The 18451-nt window shown below is 53.4% G+C and overlaps 3 protein-coding genes across 3 annotated transcripts in view; 2 read left to right on the top strand and 1 right to left on the bottom strand.

The window, feature by feature from the left end:
* Positions 1-6081, top strand: part of LOC122169754 (protein DGCR6) — a 6941-nt gene extending 860 nt beyond the window's left edge. Inside the window, exons 2-5 of the mRNA XM_042836116.1 lie at positions 910-1070; positions 1261-1361; positions 4102-4242; positions 5420-6081. Of these exons, the coding sequence (XP_042692050.1) occupies positions 910-1070; positions 1261-1361; positions 4102-4242; positions 5420-5503 (487 nt within the window). The 3' untranslated portion in view covers positions 5504-6081. The remainder of the gene's footprint in view (positions 1-909; positions 1071-1260; positions 1362-4101; positions 4243-5419) is intronic.
* Positions 6082-8355: 2274 nt separating this feature from the next.
* On the top strand, positions 8356-13196 carry SLC7A4 (solute carrier family 7 member 4). The gene is made up of 5 exons (XM_042836111.1): positions 8356-8399; positions 9401-10406; positions 10510-11186; positions 11553-11661; positions 11815-13196. Exons 2-5 carry the CDS (start codon positions 9425-9427, stop codon positions 12006-12008), a joined length of 1962 nt encoding a protein of 653 aa, XP_042692045.1. The 5' UTR covers positions 8356-8399; positions 9401-9424; the 3' UTR covers positions 12009-13196.
* A 2195-nt stretch (positions 13197-15391) lies between these two features.
* LOC122169749 (leucine-rich repeat-containing protein 74B-like) lies at positions 15392-17715 on the bottom strand (the record flags this gene model as incomplete). Its single annotated transcript, XM_042836110.1, has 5 exons — positions 15392-15565; positions 15952-16047; positions 16235-16313; positions 16764-16879; positions 17606-17715. Coding segments are annotated over 5 exons (575 nt in total), but the record flags the coding sequence as incomplete, so codon positions are not given.
* Positions 17716-18451: the final 736 nt, after the last annotated feature.

The following is an 18451-nucleotide window of genomic DNA, read 5'->3' as shown; positions in this document are numbered from 1 at the left end:
GAACCTCAATCCTGACCTCAGTTCCAAACCCCAACTCTGAACCCCAACTCCAAACCGTGGCTCAAATCCCAATTCTGAACTTGCAACCCTAACTCCAAACCCTGACCCTGAACCTCAGTTCCTGACCTCAGTTCCAGGCGCTGATTCTGAACCCCAGTTCCCAATCCTAATCCCAACCTCAACTCCAAAGTTTGACCCAAACCCCAATTCTGAACTCCAACCCTGACTCCAAACCCTGACCCTGCACCCCCAGTTCCAGACCTCAGTTCCAAACCCCAACTCTGAACCCCAATCTTAATCCCAACCACAACTCTGAACCCCAACTCGAAACCTTGATCCAAACCCCAACTCTAAACCCCAATCTTAATCTCAGCCCCAACTCTGAACACTGAACCCAACTCCAAACCTTGACTCAAATCCCAATTCTGTACCCCAACCCTAACTCCAAACCCTGACCCTGAACCTGAGTCCTGACCTCAGTTCCAAACCCCGATTCTGAACAGCAACCCCAACTCTGAACCCCAATCCTAATCCCAACCCCAACTCTGAACCTTGGCCCAAACCCCAATTCTGAACTCCAACCCTAACTCCGCACCCTGACCCCAACTCTGAACCCCGACTCCGAGAATGCTGACCCCAATTCCAAACTCCAGTACTGATCCAACCCCAACTCCAAACACTGAGCCCAATTCCAAGCCCCAGCCTTACCCCTCCAACTCCCAACTCTTATCCCTCCAACCCCAGCCTCCAATCCCAACTCTGAACGCCAGCTCTGACTTCAAAAACCCAACTCTGACTTCAATTCTGAACCCCAGTTCCAAATCCCAGCCTTAACCTCAACTCCAACCCCCAATTCCAAGCTGTAACCCTGATCCCAGCCCTAACCCTGACCCCGCTGTGTCCCTGCAGCTCCTGCCAGCAGCGCTTGTCCTACACGACGCTGAGCGACCTGGCGCTGGCACTGCTGGATGGGACGGTGTTTGAGATCGTGCAGGGGCTGCTGGAGATCCAGCACCTCACTGAGAAGAACCTCTACAGCCAGCGCCTCAAGCTGCATAGCGAGCACCGCGGTCAGCAGGGAAAGGGATTTGGGGTGGGGGACCCGGGGGGCGTTGGGGTGAGGTGGTGGTGGTGGGGCGTTGGGGTCGCGGGTGTGGGGAGTTGCAACCAGGAGCCTGGGTCGCCGCAAGGAGGCAATGGGGAGGTGTGGGGACAGGGGTGGGGGTGTTGTCCTGATGCTGTCCCCATCCCTGGGCGCAGGGCTGAAGCAGGAGCTCTTCCACCGGCACAAAGAGGCCCAGCAGTGCTGCAGGCCGCACAACCTGCCGCTGCTCCGCGCCGCCCAGCAGCGGGAGATGGAGGTAAGGGGGGAGCAGGAGGGCGCAGCCACCCCTCGCTGCCCTTCACGTGAGCACAGAAGTTGTCGCAGGGGTTCGCAGGCATTTTGCTACCAGGAAATGCTGGTTGTCCCAGCACCGGAGCTGGCACGCTTTGAGGGATGTCACAACCCCTGTGAACTCCAAAGGGTGAAAGCAGGGAATGCCTGAAAGCTGTGATTTACTCAGTTACAGTGGTAAAGGAGAAATAACCTGAGGTACCTAAAGGCACAGATTGATTCTTGGTGTTTCCCAAAGCATTTCTGGAAAAGAGCTTCAGTGTGAGTGGGACATTGAGTCCCAAAGGTCTGAAGATCCTCTTATCTACCTGTTAGTGATAAGATAAAGACAGTTTTTAAAGTATTACAAGTACAAATTACAAGTAGCTGGTTATCTTAATCTGTGTAATTTAAATGTATGTGTGAAGCTACTTTAGTTCACGTCAGGCAAACATGTAACCGTTTAAATGTTGGCTTTCTCCTGACCTTTACCCATAATAACCACAGCCTGAGAGCCCTTTTGTTTCCTCTTCCCTCATTTTCTATTGAGATGGCTGAAGTCAGGCTGGGCCTGCATCCCTTTCACTCCTGTGTGTGATGTGTAAATGCATCATGATAGTAAGTAATAATCCATGCTGTCTGTTCCAAAGCATTTCCAGTATTGCATTCATCCACTAGGCTTTGTTCACACTAGATGACAAACATACCCACACGTGTGGTTTTTCTCCTTGTGTTGCATCCTGTACAATTTCTCCCCACTTCCTTTTACCTTCCCAATTCCTTCCTGTGTTCTTTATTCCTCAGGAGGAAGTTACTGAAGTTACTTCTTCCCTTTTCTGCTGTTTCTGTTGTAGAGCACTTTGGGAATGGATCCATCATCTTAATGATGGGATTGTCTAATCAGAGCTGCTCTCTGGTTCAAGGACCAGCTCCTATGGGTTCCTATGGGATCAGTCCCACAGGAGAGATAATACAAGATATGGTTTGGGGATGTCCAGCTTCCTAGTGGTTTCTGTAGCCTTAAAAATAAAAAAAACGATTGGCCTAGCATGGCAACTCCCCAACCACCTGAGCTGAAGCAAGGCTTGTGTTTAAGCCTTAGTTTTCTCAGAGTCTTTGGTGCCTTTCTGTGTCTCAGAATTGGGTGCCTGGCTCTAAATGGCACACAGATAACTAAGCCTCTCTTCTTCAAACCCAAGGGTGGGAAAGTCACTCCTTCAGCACAGTGTCTGCAGTATATCCAAAAATGGTTACGTGAGGCAGCTCCTTCTCCTTGGGAGTAAGAATTGCTCCTCATTTAGGTCAGGCCTTTTGCAGGCAGTTGTTGATGCATTCACTCTGCAGACAGAGCTCAGTTTTTGTGCAGGCTGCTCAGGCCCAAATCCTCCATCGTTCACAGTCTGGCTTTTCCACAGAGCTTCCAGCTGAGCACATGCTTTCCATTCCCTTTTCACATGGGTTTGTCCAGGTCTTTTAAACCACAGCCATCAATACAAGAAGTATCACCAGACCCGGTGACTTCTCTCTTTCTGTGCAGTAAGGGTTATTATTACTTTGAATGTTTCTGGCTGAATGCTTGCCTTGGTTTATAATGTTACAGAGAGGCAGCACAGCGTGGGTAAAGTGTTTAAACTTGTGTCAGTTAGCTGTTAGCAGAGAAGGAGCTTTGTATTTAGGTCAGGTTTGGTGTCTCCTGGCTTTCCCTGTGGCTTGAGAAGGAAGACTGCTGTTCACTATCACCCAGCAAGATCCTGCTGCCTACCCATGCCCCTTTCTGCAGCTAGCAGAACATGGTAGTGTTCTTAGAGCTGCCCACAGCACCTGATTTCTTGTGTGCCTTTGAATTAGCAACTGACCTCCATGTTCCAGGTGGAGAGGGTGATTTACACACCGCTGCTACACCTTGTGTCTGTGGCAAAGTGAGTTCCAGCTCTGCCATCCTGTGGCTTAGGCAGTGGGTCCTTGCTTCTATTGTTCCCTTTGTTCTGTTAAGGCAGAGCAGGAGGGCCTGTGTGCTTCTGATAGGGCTGTTTTGGCAAGTCCCCACTTGATAACATTCTCAGTTTGCCAGAAGCAGAGCCCCTGCAGGCTGCAGCTCCAAGCAACGCTTCTGCTTGCCGTTGTCAACAAAAAAAATAAGCTGTGCTTCCTGTTGCAAAGTTGGGAGTGGAGGAGTTTGGCTCTTTAGTGAATCAACAGGAGCTGGGCCTGATGTACTGCTGCAGAGCTGTGCTCGGAGAACATGCAAGCATCTGAGCTGGCTCTGGTGCTTTTTACTCATCTGTGTCACTCCTCCAAGTCTTCCTGCAGTTTCAGCAGTGCTGTGAGGGATGTGTGACTTCTGGGCTACTGACTTTGTAGTGCATGTACTGCTGAAGTACTTGGCTGCAGCCTGCTGCTGCTCAGGAAAAGTCATTCAGATCGCAGTCTGCTGCTCACGGTCTCTTTCCTGGCTTCAAAATGCACTTAAGCAGGCTAGTCCCAGCTGTTTCCCTGTGCTTTGTAGTGAGAGGTAGCTCACTGTAAGGCATGGCAAGCACCCAAGGTAAGATCTGAGGCTGTGCTTGCTGCCCTCTGCTGTCCTTGGAGGAGGCAAAGTCATCCGAATTGCTGTGCTTTAAGGGTGTAGGAGCTCTTTGGTTTCAGTAAAAGATGTTGAGAGGAGAAAAAAACACGGGATGAAGGTAAGCATCCCCCCACCCACCTGCTGAATATCACCTTCTCAGGCTGTGGAGCAGCGAATTCGAGAGGAGCAGCGAATGATGGATGAGAAAATCGTCTTGGAACTGGACCAAAAAGTGATCGACCAGCAGAGCACCCTGGAAAAGGCTGGGGTGTCCGGCTTCTACATCACCACCAACCCCCAGGTCAGTGTGTGAGCAGTGAGGGTGAGAGCTGGCCGTGCTCCTGTGCCAATGACTTTTTTTGGTTTCAGTCTATTAATGAACTCTGAATTCTGGCTCGGAAAGAGTGATTGCTCCTTTGCCCCATCAGCTGGAGGGCACTGTGCTCTCAGCAGGTCAGGGTTGTAGCAGAGCAGAAGTGCATCAGACAGGGCTCTTAAAACCTGAGAGCAGCCACCAAGGTTTCCTTTCTGCTGTCCACCACAGGAATGGAAAACTGCAGCTTCCAAAACTTCCTTGGGATGCCACGGAAGCTTGCAGTGAATACAGAAACAGGTGATTTTTTCACTGCATTTCTAGTTGATTAAATTTAATTTTGACAAGGATGCATTAAAGAGAAAATCTGGCTTAAGCTCAGTTAAACAGCCGTTTTCTAAAGCCACACAATTTCTGCGTGTGCATCTTCAAGAAAATCCTTTTTTTCCTGTTATTACTCATCTATATACTGAAATCATTTCTTTGTCCTCCCCCTCCCTTGCTCCTGCCTGTTATGTTATTTCTGACAGTAATAATTCTTAACAGGGTTCTCATTTGCTATTTCTCACTTGTTTGCCTTTATGATAGCTGGTAACCCTTGACTTCCAGTGCAAGAAATCACTGCTGGTGTCTGTTGTTCTTCACACATTTCCTGTCAGTAGATGTGTTTTCCTCAGTCTGTTATGTAAACTGCCTGTTTATGCAGTTGATATGCTTATTTATTTATTTTTTTAATACAAAAGTAGATTTTCATTCCCATGATGTAATGTCTACAAGCCTGAGTCACAGGGCAGAGCTTAGAGAATGGATGTTGCACCGTGTGCAGGGGAAGTGCAGGCTGTGCTGCATGGCTTGTGAGCTGAACGTGAGTGAAGAACAAGCAGGTGGAAAGAGGGATACAAGGGAGCCATAAGCTGCTGGTGGTGTTATAGGAGGTGGTGATGTCAGCTCAGTGACAGCCATGGAAAATTGGGTGCTTTGGAGGATGCAGGAGGGAACTGTATGCACCATCACAGCAGTGTGTTGCATGTATCTTTGGAGAGTCCTTGTCTTCTCCTGGAAAGGATCAGGCACTGAATGGTACCGTGGTACCAATGAGTCCTTCCTGCTTCCTGCAGAAGGGATGGGCTCTTCTTACCCTTGCATTAATGTCTTTGTTTTCCAGGAGCTGACTTTACAGATGAACTTACTGGAATTGATTCGGAAGTTGCAGCAGAAGGAATCTGAGTCGGAGAAGGCTTTTCCCTGAACAAAGAGGAGTTTTCTTCTGACTTCCCTCCAAAGAATAGACTTAATGCATTTGCTTTATGTTATGTTAGGAAGAGGCTACTGGCCTGCAACTGCAGAATAGCTGAAACCCTTAGGTTACCTTTAGAGATAGGCCTCCAGAGCACAGAGCCTGAAGAGCTCCAGGCTGCCCTTCCACTCAGCAAAGCAAGAAGCATGGTAGCCCTTCCTGCTGTGTTGCACTGCGTTGCTAAGACAAGGGCTGACAGTATTAATCTGCCACATCCAGCCTGCAGAGAGCAGTGTCACCTCTAAATTATGATCTGCTCTTCCAAATCGAGGAGGAGTGTTTGATAAGGGATGGGAGAGGTGAGTAGCTGTCCTGTCAGACGGGAAGCAAGGTGTGGTTGCTCTCCTTTGCAGGCTCAGCGTGCAGGTAGTTGGCAGGTGGGGAAAAAAAAGTTGAAGTTGTATCTACAGCAAGATGTGTTTGTGTGTGCTGAGGCAGAATTAACAGGCAGGCACTTCACAGAGAGACACTGAGGTGAATAACATGGAATTCTCCTCTGAGTTCTATTAAAATTCTGTACTGAACCATGACATGGTGTCAGTCGTGCTTTCACCTGACTCGAGCAGCCAAGAAGACATGGGAGCTTTTGTTTTGTTACTCTAAAACAGCTCCAAATGGATAGAAATACCCTGCACAGCCCTCTGGGGCTGCAGTTTTCTGAAGGTCAGTGATCACACGTATGGGTTTTCTATCCCTGCTCTGGGTCTGCGCTGCATTGAAGCTGGAGTGGTGCTGAGAGCTCTCAGAGATGAGCTCTGCGGGCCTCAGGACTTGGTGCACAGGGGGAATGGGGGCACTTGTGTGCAATCAGAGCTTTGTGTGTGCAAGAAATGTGCCAGGTGATGTGCAGTGTTGGCTGCTCACAGGAGATAGGATGGTGCGAGGCAGCGTCAGGAAGCAGCTCTCTTCAGGGATGAGTGGCTCTTCAAGTCAGAGCAGCTGCTGGAAGTGGATCAAGGAGTTCTGCCATCCTGTGCTGAAGGGCTTTGATGACACACAGATCACTGCTTAAAGGTTCTCCAGCAGTTCTACAGCCAAGGATTGTGTTTGGGAGGTTTCTCCTTTAGTGCTGCCGTTTGCTCTTGCCTGCATCCCCTGTTATTACTACAACAGCCTCTGTTCACAGCAGAAGACAATATTAGAAGATTCAGCACACAGTTAATTGCTGAAGCTAGGACATGGGGTACTGCCCCTTAATCAAGGTGCTATAAGCCTTTATGTCCTTACAAAAGCAGATGGCTGAAGCCAGAGAGGTTTTCAGCAAACTGGGGCCATCACCAACTCAAATAGGGAAACTGCAAAGGTGCTGGCAGAGTTTGTGGGCGGCCTTTTGGTAGGGAGAGCTGGCTCTGCTACGGATGAACACACTGGAGCTGAATTTCTGCAGCACTGTGAAAAGCAAAGAGGCCGGAGCTGTTGCTCCCAGGCAGCAGCAGAGCCTGCAGTGCAGCTGGAGGAGCTTGGAGCACCTGCAGGCAGCAATTGCAGCCCCTCAGCATCGCTGCTCAGCTTCACAGCCCAGTGTTGAGCAGAGCAAAGCCCACCACAGCCCAGAACCCCCAGCCCACGACACGTGCAGGGCTCTGCCACTCACCCCAGCTTTCTCCAAGGCTGTGGCATCCGCAGCAGGCTGCTCCGGCAGCACCATGACAACAGAGCTTCCTGCTCCCACCATCTGGTTTCAGTTGCACACGGCTCTGCCAGGCAAACAATCCCTGCTGAAATTTTCCATGCCTGCAGCCTGCCACAGGTCAGGAGGTTTCTCTTCTTTTTTTCTTTTTTCTTTTTTTTTTTTCTTTTTGAGAGAGAGAGAGGCTTTCTGAGAGGGGCATGGAGTTCTCAGTGGTTGGAAAGGTTATTTTAAGAGAATAAAGCTCCTGGTGTAGCTTGTGACCAGTGACCATTCCCCAGGGACTGGCTGCAGCCCTTCTCCTGCACTGGTGTTGGATCTTAGGAGAGTGACCCAGAAGCTGCCCCAGCTGGAAATGCAGCAGCTCTGCTCCCGTGCAGCCCTGCAGCTCTTGGGTGCCATAGGAACACTTGGCTGGGGACCTGCTGTGTGCCTGGTGGCATCTCAGGTGGCTTCAGCCGCTGCCAAAGCCTCAGTGCTGCCATCAGCAGCATGGAGAAGCAAAGCACGATAGGATCCGGTTACCACGGGCTGGTAGAAGGTGAGCAAAGGCACGCAAGCTGGAGGAGGAGCAGAGAGCAATAGTAGGAAGAAACAAGGTGAATTTCCTGCTGCCTTCTCCTGTGCTTTGCTGGGCTGATCAGGGCAGTGTGGGCCTGTCCAAGGGAGGACGTGGATTTGGGGTGGATGATGGTGAGTTTATGTACATGGAAGCACCGAATGGTGCCGAGTTGTTCATCACCACTGAAAGTATTTGGGGTGATGGCTGGTCCCAAGAAATGTCCACAGAATGTCAGCATTAGTGCTCAGTAGCTATCACAGAATCAAATGATGCATTAGGAAGGCTTTAGATAGGAGCAGAGAAGGAAAACAAGAAACGTTTTGCTGCTATGAAACCACCGGTGCACCCACATCCATCCACGGCTCCTTCATGCCGGGAGCGGTTCCGTGCGAGGCCCGATGGGGACCTCGCTCCTCAGTCTGAGCTGCGAGCATCGCGGCACCCATAACTGGAAGGGACCTACGAGCATCTCGCAGTCCGTCTGCAGGCTTCGCACAGATCTACCCGAGCGGACCCACCAGGTGGCAGCCGCCCACCGCCGTGTTGGAGGCGGGGCCGGGGCGGGGCGAGGCGGCGGCGGCGGTGCGGTGCAGGTGCGGGGCCGGAGCCACGCGGACCCCCCCCGGCCGCGCCCTCGGAGCCGCCGGGGCGCAAAGGTGAGCGAGGCCGGAGGCGGGGGGAGCTTTGGGGTTCGATGTCTGGGTGAGATTTCGCCTTTCTTCCGGAGCCAGGAGGTTCTCCCCCCTCCCACCGGCCCGCGGCGGCCTGGATCACCACCCGCACGGACAAAGGGCGGTGGCTCCGCTTCTTCTGATCCCGGTGACGGATGCGGAGCTGCGTGCTTGTCGCCGCGGCTCCGTTGCCGTGGACGGTGCCGGGAGGAACCCGGCTGTGGATCGGAGGTTTGGGGGAGCGGCTCGTGAGCCGTCTGAGCAGGGTTTTGGGGGATTGGGAGCAGCCCCCGAGCCGCAGATGGAGCGCGTTGCGTCCTGATGGTTCCGTGCGTTGGTTTGACCCCAGGGAAGCGGCCGGCGCAGACCCTGCGTGGCCCTTTGGTGGGCTTTCAGTACACCGGTGCTTCTTCTGGGCAGGGAGGTGATGGACAAGGTGCCGGGCAGCAGCGCGGTCTGCTGTGCCCGGAGTGGGTTGGTTTGTGTTCTAACAGCGATCTTTCAAAAGGGAAGGGTGAGGAAATGCTGTACTGGGGGTGCTGCAGTTCCCCTCCACCTGATTTCCAGGCACGGCTTCCTGCACAGTGCCTAAAGCAGCACACTGCAGCGCTGACCCCAGTGCATGCTACAGAGCAGGGATGTTTGTGCTCAGCAGGTCTGAACCCAAGGAAACGTGTGACTTCCCCTCCCTGCGCCCCGCTTTCCTAGGCTCTGCAAGGAGACGGGATTTAGGCAGTGGAGGAGAAGCACAGGGCTGCTCAGTCGTGGAATTGTTAAGGTTGGAAAAGACCTCTCAGATCCCCAACCCGTTCCCATCATGCTTACTGCCCACGTCCCTCTGTGCCACATCCCCACAGTTCTTGAACACATCCAGGGACGGTGACTCCACCATCATTTCTCTGGTCCCAGTGGGTCACGCAGCAGAGTGGAACCAGAGCATTCCCAATCTGCTGCTGGGCTCCTCATGCCTTCCTGCTTCCCACCAGCTCTCCCAGCAGGGCACCTACAGGATGGCGAGATGGCTGCCTCGCTCCACGGACCTGACCCGCTTCTGCCAGAAACTCAACAGAGTGAAGACCTTGGAGGCCGACATGATGGAGACGTCCTTCAACAGGTGCCTTTCCACCATCGACTTGACGCTGCTGGGCATCGGGGGCATGGTGGGCTCTGGGCTTTATGTCCTCACGGGCACCGTGGCCAAGGAAATCGCCGGCCCCGCCGTCATCGTCTCCTTCATCATTGCTGGCTTCGCCTCCCTCCTGGCTGCTCTCTGCTATGCTGAGTTTGGGGCCCGGGTGCCCAAGACGGGCTCTGCCTACATGTTCACCTACGTGTCCGTGGGTGAGATTTGGGCTTTTCTCATCGGCTGGAACGTGCTGTTGGAGTACATGATCGGGGGCGCAGCGGTGGCCAGGGCCTGGAGCGGTTACCTGGACTCCATCTTCAACCACAAAATTAAGAACTTCACTGAGACCCATGTTGGCACCTGGCAGGTGCCCTTCCTGGCCCATTACCCTGACTTCCTGGCGGCCGCCATCTTGCTGGTGGCCACCGCCTTCATCTCCTTTGGGGCCAAAGTGTCCTCTTGGCTCAACCACGTCTTCTCGGCCATCAGCATGGGCGTCATCCTCTTCATTCTCATCATGGGCTTCGTTCTTGCACAGCCCAAGAACTGGAGTGCCCAGGAGGGGGGCTTTGCCCCCTATGGGCTGTCAGGCATCATGGCTGGCACAGCCACCTGCTTCTACGCCTTTGTGGGCTTCGATGTCATCGCAGCCTCCAGCGAAGAAGCCAGGAACCCGCAGAAGGCCGTCCCCAGGGCCATTGCATTCTCGTTGGGGTTGGCCACCGGTGCCTACATCCTCGTGTCCGTGGTGCTGACGCTGATGGTGCCCTGGCACACGCTGGATCCCGACTCTGCCCTGGCTGACGCTTTCTACAGGAGGGGCTATGCCTGGGCAGGATTCCTGGTGGCTGCCGGCTCCATCTGCGGTGAGTGTGGATTTGTGGGAGGAGGTGGGAGAGCGCGGGGTCGGGTGCCGGTTTGGTTGGGGCCCACTCTCACGTGGGGCCCTTTTCTCTGCCCACCCCTCAGCGATGAACACGGTCCTGCTGAGCAACCTCTTCTCCCTGCCACGCATCGTCTACGCCATGGCCGAGGACGGGCTCTTCTTCCAGGTGTTCTCCCGGGTGCACCCGCGCACACAGGTGCCCGTCATCGGCATCGTGGTCTTTGGGCTGCTCATGGCCCTGTTGGCCCTCGTCTTCGACCTGGAGGCTCTGGTGCAGTTCCTGTCCATCGGCACGCTGCTGGCCTACACCTTCGTGGCCGCCAGCATCATCGTGCTGCGCTTCCAGCAGCAGAAGGCGGACGGCCCCGCGCAGCCGGCGGGCAGCCAGCCCAACCCTGAGCAGCGTGAGGGCATCGCTGCCCCCGAGCTGAAGGAGTACGAGTCCTTCTCCGACAAGCTGCAGCTGGTGGGGAGTGACAAGAGCAAGGAGCACCGCGAGCCAGGGCAGCTGAAGGCAGCCTTCGAGCCCTACCTGGAGTTTCTCAGTGACTTCTACCCGGGCGAGGTTGTCACGGTGGCTGTGGTGACCCTGATGGTGTCTGCTGTCTGCCTTTGCTCAATCTTGGTGTTTGGCAACACCCACCTTCACCTGCCCACCTGGAGCTACTCCCTGCTGCTCGTCCTCTTCAGCCTGGGCTTCGTGCTCAGCCTCCTCCTCATCTGGGCACATGAGCAGCAGCGCAGCACCCAGACCTTCCAGGTGGGTCCCATGCTGATGTTAGGGGGAAGTTGTTAGGGGCAAATTCCTTATATTATATTCCTTATACCTGAGGGTATTGAGGCTCTGGCCCAGGCTGCCCAGAGAGCTGTGGGTACTCCATCCCCAGCAGTGCTCCAGGCCATGGATGGGGCCCTGGGCAGCCTGAGTGGGTGGGGACAACCAGCCCAGGGCAGGGTTTGGGGCTGAGGGGGCTGCAAGGTCTCTCCCAACCCAATTATGCTGTGATTCTATGACTGGCATGGGGTATTGGTGTCAGCAGCATCACCTGGGGTGCAGGTGTGGTTGATAGGAGGCAGTCCTGGGGCACAGCTGGCAGCCCCTCACCGCTAACTCCATCTCTTGCAGATCCCCCTGGTTCCCCTGTCCCCAGCACTGAGCATTGTCCTCAACATCTATCTCATGCTGAAGCTCAGCTACATGACGTGGCTCCGCTTTGCCGTTTGGCTCATCCTTGGTGAGTGCTCCCGGTACCCAGAAACCATTTATTCTGGCAAGAGGAAAGCACCTGCTACAGGTCCTGGGACCTGATGGCAAGGCTGAGCCAGGACCTCTGTGCCAGGGCTGTGCTGCTGGGTGGACGTGCTGACCTCCCTCTCCCTCACTCCAGGCCTGCTCGTCTACTTTGGCTACGGCATCTGGCACAGCAAGGAGAACCTACGGGAGCCACGACCACAACGTGTCAGCGCCCGCTACGTGGTGTTCCCCAGTGGCAGCCTGGAGGAAACGGTGCAGGCAGTGCAGCCCAGCCCTCAGCCTGCCACCGGGCTGCCAGACACCGACACCACTGAGGTCAAGAGATGACGCCCGTGGGAGGGGGCTCTGTGGCTCTGGCAGTGCCCACCCACCCTCCGGACCCCTCTGCTCTGCCTGACCCCTGTGCGGCGAGGGCTGCCCGGGTGCAGGGCTCTGTCCAGGGGTGCCGCTCACTCTTCCTTGCAGAGCATGGTGGGGCTGGCCCCCTCCCTCCCAGCACTGGAGAGCAGCACTCTGCCCTCAGCCCCAGTGCCTGCCATGCTCAGAGGGAGCCTCATCCCCACCCTGTTTCCCTGCGCCCACCCAGATGCCGTGCAGCAAATCCCCTTTTTCCAGCTCATCTCCACTGCCTTGCATGGATGGAGGATGGAGACAGGCAGTGTGCCCATCCCAGCCTCATCCTGGCTTCTGCTGCAGCCCTGCTGAGCCCTGTGCTGCTGTTCCCTCTGCCCGAACCTCTCTGGTGCTTCTTCCCTTCGATGCCAGTACTGAGAGGCACAAGGAGCAGCCAGGGCCACACAAGCTGGGGATGGCAGCGTGAAGGCAGGGACCTGGTTTGTAGGCAGGACTATGGAAAGGGTGGCACAGCTTGTGCCCTTCCCCTGTGCCCCAGCAGCTGCCACACCTCTGGGCTTGGGTGCTGCCTTTCCCAGGGGCTCAGGATTGGCTCAGTGGGTGCTTTTTGGTGTCATCCCCCCAGGTGCAGGTTTTGGAGGGTGCTGGAAGAGGCTGCCGGACCCCTCAGGCTTTGCAATGCAGACCTCCTGCCCCACAGCATCCCAGCATCCTCCTATGGGGCCGTGCCCTGCTGGGAGCTGCTCTTATCCCCTGCCCAGTCCCCTTGGGGGCTCTGCACCCCTGGACAGTGCTCATGTCCTGCTCCCCCCGCACTGTCACTGCTGCCCAGCCCCTGCCCCGCTGCGGCCCTGTTTGGCACCTCTGTGTAGTGGTTGTGAGCAACGGGCTGACCTGTTCACCCCCATAAACGCTGGTTCTGCAATGGCTCTGGGTGCATGTGCTGTGTTCCCCTTATAGCCCACTTCTTCCCTGCAGTGAATGGCTTTTGGCCAGAGCTGTGGGCGTAGGGCAGGGAGCTGGAGCCCTATGGATGCATAGAAGCTTTCAGCCCCAGTGTCAGCTGCAAGGACAGGGCTGAGCAGAGCGGTGTCCTGGCACTGGGATAGGGTCTGTGGTGTTGTCCCAGAGCTGTGACCTGAGCTGAGAGAACATGCAAACCCAGTGTCAATGATGTGAATTAAAGACAAGCCACAGAATACGTGCGTGGCCCCAGCACGGCCGTTGTTCTGCACTGTTCATGAGCTTAACCAGCCCAAATGGAGTTGTAAAAATGCAGAGAAACAATGCTCACCTGTAAGAGTGATGGTGGCCGTGGGGACCACGTGGGCTGTGTGTGGGTGGGGAGTGACGTGGCTGCAGGGAATTAAGGATGGAGATGTGATTAGTGGCAGCCTGGGAGGAGCGTGCCCTCTGCAGCACCACTGGGTTGGTTACAATCCTTACCCAGGGCTACAGGATTGGTTGGTTCTTCTGTTCCATCCCACGTCCTGCTGAGGTAATGTGCCCTACACAGAACACGTATTAATTGGTTTTAAATTGTCCACCTAATAATGCTCAAAGCCATTTTTTTCTCAGTAGCCACCGCTAGCCAGGGAGCAATCCTACAATGATTTGTTCCTCAAAAGAAACAGCGTTTTTCTGGGGCTCGTGATATTGGTCTAATCAGCCTGGCTGGATTGCATGGAGATCAGTCTAATTGCAGTGCTACAGGGTGAGGTATGTAGGTCAGAGTGGTATAAGAGTTCTGGAAAACTGACACGGCTTTGGAGGTCATGGGGCAGCTCCCACGTGCCGTGGTCCAGGCTCTGCTTGGGGCTGCTGCATGGGTGAGCATCCCCACTGTACTGGGGAGCAGTAGAGCACTGAGTTTTGGGGCCTTTTCCAACTCTGTGGTTCTCAGCCATCTGCCACCCCCCTGCACAGAGGAGCTGCAGGGCTGGCTGCATGTAATCCGCTCCTTATCCCACGTGAGCCTCCCATCCTCCTGCACACACAGCCTGAGGACGGATGAGGGAAGCGCTGTGCAGTGAACACCCTCCTTCCCTGGGCCTGAGAAAGGCAGGATGTTGAAAACTGGCACACCCCCAGGTGTATGCATTCCCTCATCCCCAGCACAAGGAAAATCGGGCTGAATATCGAATAGAGGTGAAAGCACTCACAAAAACACTCCTGTGTGCTGGTGGAGCAGCTCGGAGTCGTGCTGCAGGCTGCTCCATCCCCGTCCCAAATGATGCTTAGCAGTAGCTCAACATTCTGTGATCACCAGCATGACTTGCACCAGAGCTGTTTCACATGGAGCTGGATCTGCCCAGAGCATGAAGGCTCACCTGCCAGAAACAACCAGAGCAGATCAGGAGTGCTGCAAGGAGCCAGGCTGCTGGTCTGCAAGGAGGTGTAGAGGAATAAGGCTGCAAGCAAAAGCAAAACAAAAGCTACCCAATAATGAAGGAGAAATTATCACTAATGCCAACAATCAGTATTTCCAGAGCTTAAAACATGAATGGTTTGGACAGTGTAGGCATAGATGTTATTTATTAGATACAAAACATGTAAAATAATTCATACATCTATACAACAGTTTCTTTTCTGCAAAATGTAATTGCATAGAGCTATTTGCTCCCCAGCAGCACAGAGAGGATGCCCTGGATGCTGCTGGGTGATGGCAGACACGTTGCAGGGAGGAGAAAAGGGTTAAAGCCACGTGCTGCTGTCAGTGCTGAATCACTGCTGAGTTCTCGTCCTGTTTCCTGGCATCTTGTAGCATCCATCCAATGTGAAACTCAGAAAAGAAAGAGTTGTGCATCCAGGAAATGACACCAGTTATAACACCTAAAACGGGGTCTTCACCCTGGGGATTATGAGCTCCTCACAAGGCCAAGGAGATGGGGAAGGAAGCAGCTGAAAATGAGTCACCGCTGCATCTGACAGCCAGTCCAGCAAAGGCAAGCCTGGCTGTTGGCAGGACAGCTGAAGAAAGCAAGCATCTGTGCACAGCACAGCTCTGGACAGACTTTGGATGCCGTGTAAACACACTGCACTCCTGAGCTGTGCAGACTCCCCTGCAGCAGACCATGGCACACAGTGTTCCACCAGCCCTGTGCCCAAAGATGATGATTAAAAAGGAGCCATCATCCATGGGGAAGCTCTTGCATGTGCTGGAAGAGACTCAGAAGTGGACACAGCAGAAAGCTTGAAGTGAGCAGACAGGAAAACTTCTGAGTGGCAGCAGCAGAGCGACAGCCAACATTCCCACAGCTCCTGCCTTCAGCGCTGCCCTGCGTGTCCCTGTGTCACTGGCTTGCTCAGCAGTACTGGGACATCAGGCAGAAGCAGCAGCCCCAAAGAGACTGACATTAAGGCACGGAGTTACGGGAATTACCCAACACTTTGGGCTGAGGCCAGAGCTCGACCGCCAACAGACTTTTCCCCTGCAGTTTTGTGCTTCCACCACGTCGGAGAAGAAGATTTGGGAGAAGCGTTTGCACAGCTTCGCACAGCTCCACCAACTCCTTGCTCACAGGAATGTCCTGGAAGGAGGAATCACTGCAGGTAAACAAAGTGCATGGCAGGATGTCCCCTCCTCGGGGCTGCCCACATTATGGGTAGTGTGAGATTCATCATGCTGCTCCCTGGGCAAGGAGAAGAGCTGAGGTGATGAAGCGGCACAATGGGAGATATGGGTTTTCTCTTTTTAGAAATCAAAGCACTTGGTAATTATTTGGTCCTAAGGGCACTAAGCCACTCTGAAAGTGCCTAAGGGCACCAGTCTGAAAGAAAGCCTCTATTTCTGAAACGATGCTCTTTGGCATGTCTACATGGGATGTCTTGTGCCTGAATCCCTCTGCCAGCACTTTGTTATTCACACACTCAGCTTCTTCCCTCCCTTCCCTCTTCTGTCTGCTGTCACACTTACTGGCAGGTCCAGGATCTCCATGCCAGTGCCAGAATTTGCCTGTAGAGCTTTGAGGATCCCACAGCATCCTTCGTTCTGCATGGGATTTCTGATCATCTGGAGGCAAGAAGAAAACACCAGGAGGATACACAACAGCTCTTCCCATCCCAAACTTATTTTTCTTTGGCTCTATGAGAGCTCCAGTTTGCCTCGTTGAGCTGGACACCACTTGGCACAAAACCATCTACAGTAACAGCAAACCATCAGCCACACACTGCAGGCTCCTCGTGGCAAAGCCACTCACCTTAAGGATCTTCAGGGTCTTGTTTTCTCTCAGGCCAACTGCAAGTCGCAGAGCTCCTTCCACCGAGATCCGATTATTGCTGCAAGCAGATGGATGGCATGGGTCACAGCCCGAGCTGCAGGTTCCCCATGCCCACACAGCCAGGCTGATACCAGACATTACTGCATTGCTCTGGCAAAGGATACGCAACCTCCTGTTGCGCCCAGTGCTGAAAACCAGTCCAGAGGGAATTCATGGCAGCTCCCTGCTCCCATCTTTGTCTGCTTTTCTTTCTTTTTTTTTTTCTGGTCGTTTTTCTGGAACCACTTCCATTATATATTAATCATATATTGATGACCACAAACTTGAGCTCTCACCTTCTTGGCCGCCTTGCTTCCCTTGCTGTTTCACCACCCTAAGCATGCCTCCCTCCAGGCCATGAACTGAACAAAGCCCACGGCTCCAAACGTAACATCTTCCTCTCATACCTCACTTCTGTAGGTTCTGGAGAACGGGAGAAAACATGCAGCAGGCTGGAAGCCTGACTCACCTTACATTGAGCTCTTCCAGCACGTTGTTGGCTCGCAGAGCATCTCCCAAGGCAGCTGCTCCATTGTTGCCAAAGCCATTGTAGGAAACATCCAGCACCTTGAGGAACACATTTGCCTGTGGCGTGACACAGACACTGAATTTAAAACCTTGTTACTAAATCACAGAATGGCCAGGGTTTAAAGGGACCTCAAGGATCATGAATCTCCAACCCCCTGCCACATGCAGAGCCACCAACCTCCACGTCCAATGTTAAACCAGGCTGCTCAGGGCCCCATCCAAGCTGGCCTTGAACACCTCCAAGGACGGGGCATCCACAGCCTCTCTGGGCAGCTGTTCCAGCACCTCTCCACTCTCTGGGTAAAGAATTTCCCCCTGATGTCTGACCTCAATCTCCCCTCCCTCAACTTAAAACCATTTCCCCTCGTCCTACACGTATCAACCCTTCCAAAGAGTTGATTCCCCTCCCCTCTGTAGGCTCCCTTTAGGTATTGAAAAGCTGAAAGAAGCTTCTTTCTTTGAGCAGAGTAAAAACTGTATATAGAATACAAAGTAACTTCTGTATTGATCTGTGAATCAGAAGTGCAATGAAACAATTCAAAGCATTCATTGGGTCAAGTTTGACTCTAAAAAGGGAAAGAGCTAGAAGTGGAGAAATGAAAACATATGTGCTATGTCAGTACACAGTGAATGATTTGACTGTCTTGGTTCCAAGGTCTGTGTGATCCCAGATCATCGACGGCTGGTGGACAAACATCACATGATGACGTTGATGCTCATACAAACAGACAAAGCTTCATGTGAGATTTCAGCATTTAAGACAGGAGTGAAAACTTTTCCTACCCCCACGCCTTTGGCCAAAGCAACTGCTCCCTCACTGTGGAAATGGTTCCAGCTGATTTTCAGCTCCTTTAATCCGATGTTTTCTGCTATTGCCGCTCCAAGAACTTCACCTTAAGAAAAAGTCATGGTGCCAAACAGCTTAAGAGTTAAAACAGTTGCTTTGCAGAGCAGGGAGCTCGGGTTAGTGTAGGCATTTCTCTGCAATTGTCTGTGTTCCATCTGGGCAAGCAATTAGAACCAGAAAATATTATTCTTTTATGCCTTATTTAGCACAGACACAAAGCAGAAGCTGCCAGACAATAGAAGTGCGTTTGTTCTCTGACTGCAGGCTGCAAATTCAGCCTGTGGAAGAGAAAATCCAATCAGCACATAACAGAGCCACAGTCAGTGGCTCAAGCCTGAAGAGCTGATGGCACAGCCTCCTTCTCCAGCCCCATGCGACTCGGAAAGCTGACACCCAGCAGCAGGTAGCATCCCACAGGGTCTCTTATTCTTCCACAGCTCTGGCCTCCAGCCAACTGCAGCTTGCTGGTAGCAGAGAAGCCGGCCCTGCTCTCGAGCCACCCCTACAGCTCTGAAATCCAAAGAGACTTTCCCAGCAAATGCTCTGTGAATGTCTGATGGGGCAGGAAAGAAATGAGATCCATGATGAGCATGGGGAAAAAACGAAAACAAACAAAGAAAAAGCCATGGCCAAGACCAGAAGACAGGAGAGAGACTTGACTGCGAAGGCAGCAGGAGGTCAGAAGCACAGGGGTGGAGAGAAAAGGCATTGAAGCCTGCATAAGTAATAATGGGAAAGGAGAGGAGAAGGAGAGGAGAAGGAGAGGAGAAGGAGAGGAGAAG

Source organism: Centrocercus urophasianus, unplaced genomic scaffold, assembly GCF_019232065.1.
Source record: "Centrocercus urophasianus isolate 14NV4802_14NV808 unplaced genomic scaffold, USGS_Curo_1.0 seq_575, whole genome shotgun sequence".
In the NCBI taxonomy this organism is placed as follows: Eukaryota; Metazoa; Chordata; class Aves; order Galliformes; family Phasianidae; genus Centrocercus; species Centrocercus urophasianus.
This window is presented reverse-complemented; position numbering and strand designations above follow the sequence as displayed.

What these genes read in the sequence shown, in the direction of transcription:
- SLC7A4 (XM_042836111.1), top strand. Translation starts at nt 9,425, where the DNA reads ATGGCGAGATGGCTGCCTCGCTCCACGGACCTGACCCGCTTCTGCCAG. An exon ending in GCAGCACCCAGACCTTCCAG is followed by an intron (nt 11,187 to 11,552) that starts GTGGGTCCCATG and finishes CATCTCTTGCAG; the next exon opens with ATCCCCCTGGTTCCCCTGTC. An exon ending in TGCCGTTTGGCTCATCCTTG is followed by an intron (nt 11,662 to 11,814) that starts GTGAGTGCTCCC and finishes CCCTCACTCCAG; the next exon opens with GCCTGCTCGTCTACTTTGGC.